Source organism: Xenopus tropicalis, chromosome 10, assembly GCF_000004195.4.
Source record: "Xenopus tropicalis strain Nigerian chromosome 10, UCB_Xtro_10.0, whole genome shotgun sequence".
Lineage (NCBI taxonomy): Eukaryota > Metazoa > Chordata > Amphibia > Anura > Pipidae > Xenopus > Xenopus tropicalis.
The window spans coordinates 28,640,176-28,653,050 of NC_030686.2; the positions used below are offsets into that span (position 1 = coordinate 28,640,176).

The window sequence follows — 12,875 nt, forward strand, 5'->3', positions numbered from 1 at the left end:
GTGTGTGCCATACTCTGCCTGCCCTATGCTGTGTGTTTGTGTGCCATACTCTGCCTGCCCTATGCTGTGTGTGTGTGCCATACTCTGCCTGCCCTATGCTGTGTGTGTTCCGAAAAATTCAGGCCCTCGGTAACACAGAAGTTGAACAGTGCCTGACCTAGGGCATATATGAAATGTTTCAGTATGGAAGAAAATGTATACTAGGGAGAATAAGAATGCCGCTGCAGGGGAACGCAGGCCAGAATGCCCACTTGTATCAAGTGTAATGAAGGAGTATTGACTATACTTTATTATAGGGCTAGTTTACATAGGTATTAGATTGCACCAGTGCAGTTACTCATAACAAACAATCAAATCTTTGCTTTCACTTACTTTTCATTTTCTAAATCTGGCCATATACAGTAAGTTCAAGTAGTTTGGTTAGGTCTCCAAATGAGCACATTTTCCTGATTTAGCTCACCTAACTACAGGGTTGGTACCTCCTTCCGCCCTTACGAAAAAATTATATATCCACAGAGCACAGTTTAAGGGCTGGTTCAAACATGGAAATTAGTTTAAAAATAAAATACAGATGCCCATCTGGCAAAAACAATACAGGTTCCTCTTGTCCAGGTGCCCATCTGGAAAAAGCAATACAGGTTCCTCTGGTCCAAGTGCCCATCTGGAAAAAGCAATACAGGATCCTCTGGTCCAAGTGCCCATATGGAAAAAGCAATACAGGTTCCTCTGGTCCAAGTGCCCATCTGGAAAAAGCAATACAGGATCCTCTGGTCCAGGTGCCCATCTGGAAAAAGCAATACAGGATCCCCTGGTCCAGGGGCCCATCTAGAAAAAGCAATACAGGATCCCCTGGTCCAGGTGCCCATCTGGAAAAAGCAATACAGGATCCTCTGGTCCAAGTGCCCATCTGGAAAAAGCAATACAGGATCCTCTGGTCCAAGTGCCCATCTGGAAAAAGCAATACAGGATCCTCTGGTCCAAGTGCCCATCTGGAAAAAGCAATACAGGATCCTCTGGTCCAAGTGCCCATCTGGAAAAAGCAATACAGGATCCTCTGGTCCAGGTGCCCATCTGGAAAAAGCAATACAGGATCCTCTGGTCCAGGTGCCCATCTGGAAAAAGCAATACAGGATCCTCTGGTCCAGGTGCCCATCTGGAAAAAGCAATACAGGATCCCCTGGTCCAGGGGCCCATCTAGAAAAAGCAATACAGGATCCCCTGGTCCAGGTGCCCATCTGGAAAAAGCAATACAGGATCCTCTGGTCCAGGGGCCCATCTAGAAAAAGCAATACAGGATCCCCTGGTCCAGGTGCCCATCTGGAAAAAGCAATACAGGATCCCCTGGTCCAGGTGCAACCTGCCCCATACCCTGCACTCAGGTGTAAAAACTCACAGCCAGGGAGAGCCCACTTCCAAACAAGAAAGCATTATGCTTACCAAACAGTCCTGTTGACCCGAGTGTTCCTGCCCCGAGCCCGTAGCCAGGGGACAAATCTCATAACAAAACTTCACACATTGGCAGTGCACTCCAGGTCAGCATAAAAAAACGCAACAGTTAATATTAAAATCGATCAACCTTTATTTGCACATCTAAAAAAAACAGCTTGAGGTCTTACGCGTTTCATGATAGCGCACTTCCTCAGAGACCTCCCTCCGCCACAGGGCATGTAATCATTCCATCATTTTCCCCTCTGTCTGTATAATATATTGTAGAACTGTACAGCACTGTATATATTGGTAGCGGGATATAATAAAGATACACATTCATACATACATACTACTGCTGATATATTCCATATAACCCCCAGCAAAATAGTCTTTATCTTTTCTCTCTCAAGATCTACAGGTCGGGGCATGATATTTTAAAAATGTCCATCCTCCAATAAAACCAACATTCTTGAGGCATAAGCCCTTTCAGGCAGACACTTCCTTGTCTTCTGAATTGATCTGACAATATTTACACATGTAAAGCTGGCCATACACGCACCGATGATGTCGTACGAGACCCCGTTTCGTACGATATTCGGTGCGTGTATGGCAAGTCGGCGAGTCGACCGATATCGCAGGAGGCTGCTGATATTAGTCGACTCGCCGATCGGGCGTGTTAAAAGATTTTGATCGGGTTCCATAGAAGGCGCCTGATCAAAATCTGCCTTCAGGGCTGAATCGGCAGAAGGAGGTAGAAATCCTATTGTTTTTACCTCGTTATCTGCCGTTTCAGCCCTGAACGGTAAGTGGCCGTTTGTACGATCTTTCGTGCGACCATTGGTTGCACAAAAGATCGGAAATCGCCATGTGTGTTGCTTCTGCATCACATTGACATAGCTTTGTCAGAAACAATGATTTGATTGAGAGTACTTCCAGAGACCTTGTTCCATAGGTCTTAAACTACTGCCAAGGGCTCCAATCTGCAGAATGGTTTGTCTGCACCCAGAGATGCTGCATCAAGGTACTGACACATGGATCGGATTTTGGTGCGAAAATTTTTGGCACCACCGAAATGCGAGTGTCTGCACCAAGGCCATCGCAAAGTCTCTGGGTGGAGACACACCATTCTGCATATCAGAAAGGAAGGACAGTTTCTCAGCCTGCACCTACACACAGTTAGAGAAACTGCTCCGTGTGGCAGTAGTAGGATATACAGCGCTTAATAGAATTCAGAATGGCTGTAGTAAGATACACTAAATAGGATACAGAATCCTTTACAGTGAATATGAAACTATAATTTGTGTATTCAAATTTAAGCATGGCTGTGAAAACTGTATAATATTTTTGCTGTTACCTGACATGAAGAGCTTGGTTTATTGCATATTAAGGTTTTGTGGAATCCTAAACTGATTCCTGAATCCTTCGACTATCCTGGTAACTGAAAAAAAAGTTAAGCAGGGTTATGCAGGAAACATTCAGCATTACAATGTGGTCTAGTTGACAGTGTTATGGGCCAATGTGTATTGGAGACCCGTGCAGTAGCAACTGTGAGGAAGTGGTGGGGCAGGAATGCTCTGTAGCCTTTATTTCTTTGAGAAATGATGTACTGCATCTGCCTCCCCAACCCCTTGAGAAACTGCATTCCATACCTTTAGCACTCTCAAAAATACCTCAGTTGGAGATTAAACTTACATGTTATTTTAAAATGAATTTGCTCAAGGCTTTTGTCACATTCTTCACTTGTGCACGCAATATATTATATAGGTTTCCTTCTCGGAACCGTTCAGTCAGCCTTATAAAATGAAATAATTGAGGTAATTTACTAACAGAGGTGCTTCATTGCAGCATCACCTTTACCATTAGCAACCAATCAGCAACGATTTGATTTGTTACTATTGGTAACTGCACTGGTATAATTTAGGACTTTGTTAGTTTATATACCCTAACGTCTTGTTGCTTTAGCCTTGTTTAATATACCAAAACATTCTTTATAGGGCTGTAGGTGTATAATAAGCAAAATCATATAAGAGAAGTGTTTAAAACTCTTGAGTGAGTCCCACACTTGGTGAATTGATGAACGTGGGTGTGGTAACCAACGGAAACCAAGAATCAGCAGCTAGGTAGCAGTCAGTCTAGTTCAGTCAGCAAATTAAAATCAAATATCAGATTAGGCAGCATGGCTGATCCTTCATTTATATTTGTGAGTTACTTTTCTTAGTCTAATTTAATTACGCCTCTCCTATATTGCAAGAGCCTTTATAAAATACATACTGCAGGGGTAACTTTCTCCATATTTTTTACCATTAATTTATTTAAGCCAAAGTCTAGCTATATGAAAGTAGTTGCTAGCTGACATGTAATGGTTGCTGATAATTATTACTAATGGGTTAATTATTCAAGAAGGATGCAAGGAATTCCAGCATCAATGGAATCTTAGTGGGACAGGTAATAACAGCAGCAGGTTTGGCCCAAAGGTTAATTCTGAGTAAATTCCCTCAGCTGTCAGCACTGAGTCATTGCACTGGGGAAGAAATGCGGGACTGCAGGTGAGGTGTGGCCCCCTGAGCGACTGTTGCCTTTCTGTCCTTTTATGGAGTTGATACACAGAGCGGCATGCAGTCTCCACTCCTCCCCTCTCTGCACACACCTAGGCCCCATAATCCTCCTTCCCTGAACAACTACACAAATATGGGTCTGGCATGGGTGTTCTTAGCCTGCGCTTGTGACTATGGGTGTGTTACCATGAGGACTTCCTAAATATAACTTGTTATCATAATGACAGTCTGTGTAGTAATATAATGCTAAGTTTCACTCAGATGAGCTTACATTCAAAATAGAAAACCAAATCTCTCATACAAAAAAATCCCTGAGAACATTTGCGCTTTTTGCAGCTAGCGGCAGGTTCATTCATGCAAGTACTAAAAATGTCTGGCATATAATAAAAAAAAATAATAGGTCATTTGTACCAGAGGCAGTTTTCCAAGGTGCCTGCATTAAGACTGTGCTGCCATGGTAACATAGTAACTTCAGTTGAAAAAAGTCCATCAAGTTCAACTTTTTATGTCTATATAAAAAATGCTAGCTGACCCAGAGGAAGGCAAAAAAACTTCTCTCCAATATGCCTCAGAAGGGGAAAAAAAAATCTGACTCCAATATGGAAATCAGACCTGTCCCTGGATCAACTTTGTACTGAGAGCTATATTCAGTGACTGTGTATTTTCTCTCACTAAAAAACTATAACAGGATTCTGGGAAGAAATTCCTTAAGGCTCCTAGAAAAGTCCCATTTACATGGGTTTATCCTATAGGCTAAAGCTCACCCACTGGGTTTAAAGGAGAATGCAAGTCAAAATTTAAAAAGCATACTGCCCAACAGTCCTCCTATTGTTTAGTAAAAACGCCACACTTTTGGCTCACCTAATCAAATATTTACTCAGTCACACTTACTTCACATTTTCTAGAACAGGCAGCCATCTCTAAAAAGGTATTCTCCCTTCCTTTCCCTCCTTGCTTCATACTGCACATGTGTTTCATTCCCTCCCCCCCTCCCCTCTGCCAGATCCGCTTCTGATTGGCTGGTGGGCATGTGTAGCTCAGAACAGGAGACAGGATCAAGTTACACACATGCTCAGAGAATAGGAAGGCTGCCGCTGGCACCTACAGGAAGGACAGAGATATTTTGGTGATGTCACTGTAGGCTTCACACTGCTGTAGGCTGCCAGCACCATATCTCAGAGAAGGAAGCAGGGATCTGGGAATTTAGATATGCAGTAAGTACTTAAAAAGAATGCCTTTAGACTTACTTTTAATTTATATTAACCTTTCATTGTCCTTTAAAGCAGAAGCCAGGATAATAGCTGATCAGATTCCCAACTACAGACTGGTTTCGCCCTTTTTGGGGCTCATCAGTGTAGCGCAGGGTTTCCAACCCCTTCTTGAAGCTATCTAGTGTATCTGCCAGTATGACTGATTCAGGCAGGGAATTCCACAACTTCACAGCTCTCACTATAAAAACCCTTTCTGAATATTAATTGGAATTGATGTCTGCTGGAAGCACCTAGTGGTAAATAAAGCATTAGACGATTATTATATGATCCCCTTATATATTTATACATAGTTATCATATCCACACTTAAGCACCTCTTCTCCAGCATTGACAGCAGTCAATCTTTCAATAAAAATAATGTCTTTATTTGCTCAGCTTAAAAACATGAGATCCTTAATGGCTTATGATACAGAGTGACTGAGATCCTGTACAATCAGTACCCATGAGCAATTCCCCTGCAGTGCTACCTGACCATGTAATTCTGCAATAAACCTTTGCTAAGATCAGCTGATTATATAGGCAATGTACCCTCTATCATAAAAGCTAAGAAGCTAAGTCAACAAAGAGTCCCGTGACCACATGAGGGCACAAGGCCTATAGTATACAAATGATATCACCATTTATTGATTATAACCAATGACATCACTAGGCACTGTTTCTAAGAATATACAGTAAATTATATTTTGATATTGTGTATTTTATAGGGGCTTACGCAGTAATATGTTCCAGCAGTTAAGTTTTGTTGCTCTAGTGCAGACAATAAAATCTAACGTCTTACTGTTGCTATGAAATACTGGACAGATTCAAATGTAGCTTGTGTTATTAATATGTGTTACATATGATGTATTAAAGGGAAAGCATAACATTTTCCAAGCTATACAGATTATTCCTTGTTTTATTTCATTATGATCAGTTGAACCAGACAAGCAGTCCATGGACTGGTTAATTCATGCTAGAGAATCATGTCACAAACAGTTACAGGTCAAAAGAGGAAGGATACTGTAAGTAGAACAAGGATAAAATGGGAGTAATTCTCTGAGCTGGCTTCAAGGTGAGGAGGACGTATGAAAAGCTGGCATTTGTCGCAGAGAATGCAGAAGCTGAAATGGGGAACAGAAAGAAAAAAATGAGGAATTTACAGGAATGAAAAAGCAGTTTACCCAATATGATAAGCTAATTCTACTGATGAAACCAAATGCATAGACCTTGCACAAACAGCTTGGCTCAATATATAACATATTGTTTTACTTTGTTAGTGGTGGAATTGGACCTTTATTAAGAGTATGTACTTCTACATGGTTTATATGCCATTGGTACCCAATATAAAATCTATGCAGTGTGAAACAGATACAGACTACAACAAACTGCATACCTTGCAACTGAGTGATATGATTAAAGCTCATCTTCTGAGGTTTCAGAGCCTCACTCTATGGTTGTGATGTCCCTTTGCTTGGGTGCTCCACACCAATCTCTGTGCTGTAACACTATTATAGGTTTAGAACTAGCTAGAGGGGTAGACATGTCCTTCAATACCCTTGTAAGCAAGTATCACTTTTACTGATGGCAAATGTAGATATTCTTTCTGGCTCTATGCAACAGCAGGCGAGAATAGGCATTATGAACAGACAGAACGAGAAATGGCTAAACAGAAAGCATGGAGAGTAACAGCAGGGTACAGTTTGAAATGGGTTATACATTAGATTAACAATATTAGAAGCAAATTCTCCAGCCATAACACAATACACCGAAGGCAATCCAATGCTATTGGAGATATTATACCCCAATTTTTTATTTTTTGCTTATCCCTTCAGATGTCAGTGTAGTTTGTTATAGTCCATATGAAATTGCACTATTACAGCATATTAGAAACATGACTATTATTCTACATGTGAACCCAGATCCTCCAGATATATCTGCTGGAGTCTGAATATGTGGTTATATGAAATGTGGTGGAATTGTTCACTGTGGGATTGTTACGTGTACAAGGATAGAACAAAAAATAAGTACACACAGGCAGCATAGGGCAGGCAGAGTATGGCACACACAGGCAGCATAGGGCAGGCAGAGTATGGCACACACAGGCAAGGTAGGGCAGGCAGAGTATGACACACACAGGCAGCATAGGGGAGGCATAGTATGACACACACAGGCAGCATAGGGCAGGCATAGTATGGCACACATAGGCAGGGTAGGGCAGGCAGAGTATGGCACACACAGGCAGTACTTCGCCTGCCCTATGCTGCCTGTGTGTGCCATACTTTGCCTTCCCTATGCTGCCTGTGTGTGCCATAATCTGCCTGCCCTATGCTGCCAGTGTGTGCCATACTCTGCCTGCCCTATGCTGCCTATGTGCCTTACTCTGCCTGTCTTATGTTGGCTTTGGGAGGTAAAACTGGCAGGGGTTTGTTAGCATTTAGAAATAATCATTATATGGTCCATAAAGGGTGTAATTATATGATGGGAATTGCTGTGCTATCCACGGGGGAGGCATATAGATTTAAGGGTGTGTCTTAATATGACATAATATAATTCTTTTACATTTATGAATGAAGGGTGATATCTCTACACCAATCATTTTGGTTTTTGCTGCGCTACCACCATTAACGTGGGTATTGTCTTAAATGCTCTTGTGATAACATGGGTGTGGTTTGAAGTGGGTGCAGTTTAAAAAAGGGGAGTGGTCAAAACTGGCTTCCATTATCGGCCCTCCACCATGTAGGCCAGAAAAATTCCAGCCCTCAGTACCACAGAAGTTGGACAGCACTGGACTAAATGATCTTCTTTGAAGAAAACTAACACCATGTAGGTAAGGTAGTACAGTATTATTTAAACCTAACATGTGGAATGTACCGAAACAATTGGCAGGACAGAACCTTTTAAGGTGATAGACAATATCTATCTGATTCTCAGACAGCCAAAAATAAAACAACATCCCTAAGGCTCAAGCCCCTAATGCTTCTGGGACCCTGTGTCAGTGCAGACTGCATTGTGAATAGTTCAGCCCTTGGAACCTTGTGCTGTGTAATGGTCAGTGCTAATACTAATACCTTTTTCTGCAGATATAAATAATCCCCACACTGAACCCTTTCTGTTACCCCATGTGACCCTTTCATATAATCCATCACGTTGCTTATTAAGTGTTTCCCTTTAGCTTCTTACATTGCTTCTTGTAACCTCTGTTGTTCCAATTACCCACCAGCCCTTTTGTATCTTCCGTGCAAAGAAAAAATCACACCAATAGTTTGTATTACCAATTCCCATATTGCATTGTAATATGCATTGTAATACACTTTTATCCCTCCAAAGGCCCCTGAAACTTTAGGAATAAAATATTTTTCATAAACATATATTACAACATACTATCAGTATGTTCCCCTTTAGACTGAATATATTTGTTGCATAGTCTGTTTCATTTATAGATACACCCCTAAGCCTATATAAGTTATCCCAAGTACCCATGTCAGCTATAAAGTGAATGTCGAGAATCCAGTATTAGGGTGTGAAGGATCCCTTTGAGGACTAGTCATGTGACCTGCTAAAGGGATCTGTCCCCAAAACTTTGTGTTTGTTTGGCTTGACAATGTAAAACGCAGGGGTTATCCCCTTTTTGCATTCAACCTGTGCGCTGGTGAAACCTGTTATACAGAAAGTTATGAATTACAGGAAGGCCATTTCCCATAGACTCCATTTTAATTAAATAATTCACATTTTAAAGAATGCTTTTCCTGTAATAACAAAACAGCACCTTGTACTTAATAGGAACTACGCTGCATGAATCCATATTGGTGGCAAAACAATCCTATTGTGCTTAATTAATGTTTAAATGATTTTTTAGCAGACTTAAGATATGAAGATCCAAATTACAGAAAGATCCCTTATCCAGAAACCTCAAGGTCCCAAGCATTCTGATTAACAGGTCACATAACTTTATTAAACAACAGGTCCCATAATTTTATTAAACAATTTAGCTTTTATCTGTTTTGTGCTTGCCTACTTTTTTATCTCCTTTACCAGATTTGAACTAGAAGAGAAATGTACATATATTTTTATCCTTTTATAAATTGTGCCAGCATATTCTGCAGTGCTTTATAGAGATTATCCATCCTCAACATCAGTCCCTGCCCTAGAGGAGCTTACAGTCTAATCTTTATTTGAAAAGCTCTTTCAGTTTATGAGCAGATTGCATCTATCAACACATAATGCAACTCAGAAGCAAAGACTGGAAACTGTATTAATATTTACTGCAGTAGTGATGCATATTTTGTATTAATTGCTATTAGGTTTGCATTGGAACCTGGAAGACTGGAATCCCTGTGCAAGTTTTTCAGACTTTTTCACAGTGACTTCATGGACAGCTAGGCGCACAGGTGGATTTTTTCAGCAACAGCTCCAGGGCACCTTTCTCTGCTCCCGCACAGCAGCTGTTGCTGGAATGAGGACAGGCAGCCAGAAACATGTTTGTGCCTCTACACTGGAAATGATGCATGGGGTGGGGTGGACTTATTAGACAAATGGCTTTAGGTGCAATAGTAAACTGTTATACTGAGAAAGTACTTTACATATATAGGCCGCATAACTTTAAAACAGAAAAACTATACTGAATATGCCAAGCTCTTTACAAACTTTTGTAGCCACGATCATTAGATATAATTTGTATATGCTCTGTCTGGCCTGTACCATAGAGCAACAGTGACCCCACAGCTTTAAATGACACAGTTATTCCCAGCATTAAAAGGCAAAGTGACCCACAACATTGAATGATAGTAACTCAGACACCCTTAGAATTAAATAGCACAGTGACTTTCATCATTAAATGGCACAGTAAGGATCATTTACAACTGTAAAGGAGTTCAAAAACAGGTGCAATAAACATTTTTTGCTCTTTTCACACTAGAGAGACAGTCCAGAAACGTAGTTATTTTAAAAGCCGTTGTTCTGTCTTCCAGGCACTAGGGAAGAAGAAACTAAAAGCTGAAGACATTCCATGTGCATAATTATTCATGCCACTGATTGTGATCTTTACATTTTTGTTTGCGGACCTGGTAACAGTATCAGACTGGGGTGTCTGGGGGCACCAGGGCTGCCACCCCAGGGCCCCCCACCCCAGCCATAAAGTCAGAGCAAGGGTCCAGTCCAACTGGTAATGCTGTTGTAGTTGTGCTCCCGCTGGTCTTTTGGTTTTTGCTATAGGTTTTGCACTATTTGCTGGTACAAGTATGGGATCTGTTATCCAGAATGCTTGAGACCTGGGGTCTTCTAGATATAAGATCTTTCTGTAAATATCTTAAGTCTGCTAAAAATAATTGAATCATTAAATAAATCCAACAGATTGCTTTGCCACAAATATAGATTCATGCAGCTAAGTAAGGATCAAGTACAAGGTGATGTTTTATTGTAACAGAGAAAAAGGAAATCATATTAGACTATATCAGCAACTTTCTAAAACACAGTGTTCTTCTGCTACCTCTGTCAGCACCATACGCTGCCACAATCACTCATGTCATGGACCCCCCCCCTCGACTCTCAGTGAAATAACAGCAGAGCCACCTGGCAGGCGTCAACATGGCCCAAGGGTCTGAGACAGGAGACGTGAACAACAGATAGGGGACTCGAAATATGTAATTATAACCTCTTAGTTACACTTTTTCTTGTTATGTATGTTATATTGTTTGTATATAAGTGTTATAGAACCCTGAAAAGCAGGTTTTATTATTCTGTTTGTAGTTTGTAATGTGCTTTTGCATCAGTGTTTTCCGATAGGTGAATGAATCTGTTTATTGATGATGATGATTATTATCATGGATTTATAAAGCACCAACATATTCCACAGTGCCGAACAATAAATAGGTTTATACACTGAACATACTGAATTGCATACAATGTATCTCTTCTAATTATCATCCTGCAATCCTTTATACTACTTTTCCTACTGAAAAGCACATTTCTAAAGTCAATGCAAATAAACTAATCAGCCTGCTTGGAGAAGTTTTCTATGGGGGGTTTGTAAGTGCATGACCTTGCCTCACCAGAGGTGCAAGGACAGCCAGTAAGTACAGGTCCCCATTGCAGTGGGGAGGGGGGGGCATGTACCCCTCAATAGGAATATGCTGCAGGCAGGAAGGGTGGGCTGCAGAAGTTCAAACAAACCATGAATGCTTTTAATCAAAGTAAAAAATCTTTATGTCATTTAGCCATGAAAATGATAATATGTCAAAATACATACAATACATATATGAAAATCCACCTAATAAAAAGCAGCAAAGTTTCTTGCAATCACATGACTTCTTTATGCACCTTTATAAAGCCAGTAGTTCATTAGAGCCCACGAAGTAGCGATACAGTTGCTGTACAGCAAGAGTAAACGAATAATGACAATTTACTGCTTCATAAATATGCCTGAAATGCTCTGATCCAGCCAATTCACAAGAATTGGCTGCTTTAAGTTCCCACTACAATTGTTTTTTAGCACTAGGCGCCTTCTAATAGCAACAATTAATGTCCTAGGCAAGTCAGGATGCTTCCTAGAGAAGCTGAAAGATGGCAGTAATTTTATTGGAATGTGCTATGAATCAGATGTGCCTCCCACTCTCACATCCCTCTGTTCTTTCCATCCTTTCTCCAGGTAGCACAAGCAGAGGCTGCTGTAATGTGTGTATTACTCCACAAGGTGTACCAGCACTCACTCAGGGTGTGCCCGGATATCAGGTTCAGCAACCACAGTGTATTTGTTACTAGAAATGCAAGCAACAAGCAGCTTAGTGATCTTCATTCTGCATTGCACAACAGCCTTTCAGTTGCTTATAATAAACCAGAAGGAAAGGAACATCTCATTTTATCATTAGTCATGAACTGAAACTGTAATGCTCCTTTTAAATGATATACTGTATACTTAAAGTGCATGTTGCTCCTATGTATAATAGGGCTCAGCGAACATAAATAAAAAGCGGCTGTAAAGACTTTCTGTGTTTGCAAAAAGCACTATTTGAGACTTATGTAATGCCAGAACACTCTTTTTTTGCACTGATCTTTCACAGTTACTCTGTGTCATTTATGAACACACCCACGAACACAATTCATCCAAAATAGACAAACTGGAGAGCACATATGAAAACATTTCTTTGCATCCAAACACACCCCTGCTAATTCATCCATAAGGGCCGGAACTAGGGGTAGGCTGAAGAGCCACATGTCTAGTGTGCAACAAAGGTGGGGCACTAGGCATGTACCTTAACTACCTGCTTACCCCTAGTTTGGCTCATCTACCACCTGCCTACTTCAAGTGACCCCACCTTCCCTTGTCAAGCCACTCCTCCACCCCCTGTTCCTCACCTCATGCTTAGGGTGCCCCCATAGAATTGGCAGAACTGTAAATTTTGATTCTGGGGAACCCTGGAGCTACCACCACACCGGACCCAATTTGCATTAAAATGCAAGCACAATTATGTATGTATGTATATCTTTATTTATAAAGCGCTACTTATGTACACAGTGCTGTACAGTAGAATACATTAATACAAACATATCTGTTTTGAACACACTGGGTATGAATGCAGAATTTGCTTCTGAAACTGCACATTGTACTTTAATTCATAAGCAATCCCTACTGTTTTAATCCTTTTGTA

The 12,875-nt window shown here is 40.9% G+C and overlaps 1 protein-coding gene across 1 annotated transcript in view; it reads right to left on the reverse strand.

Moving 5' to 3' along the window:
- Positions 1 to 5,596: 5,596 nt before the first annotated feature.
- The window catches only part of faap100 (FA core complex associated protein 100), a 100,297-nt gene continuing 93,018 nt past the window's right edge, over positions 5,597 to 12,875 (reverse strand). The window contains exon 10 of the mRNA XM_004916354.3: positions 5,597 to 6,353. Coding sequence (XP_004916411.1) covers positions 6,300 to 6,353 — 54 coding nt within the window. The 3' untranslated portion in view covers positions 5,597 to 6,299. The remainder of the gene's footprint in view (positions 6,354 to 12,875) is intronic.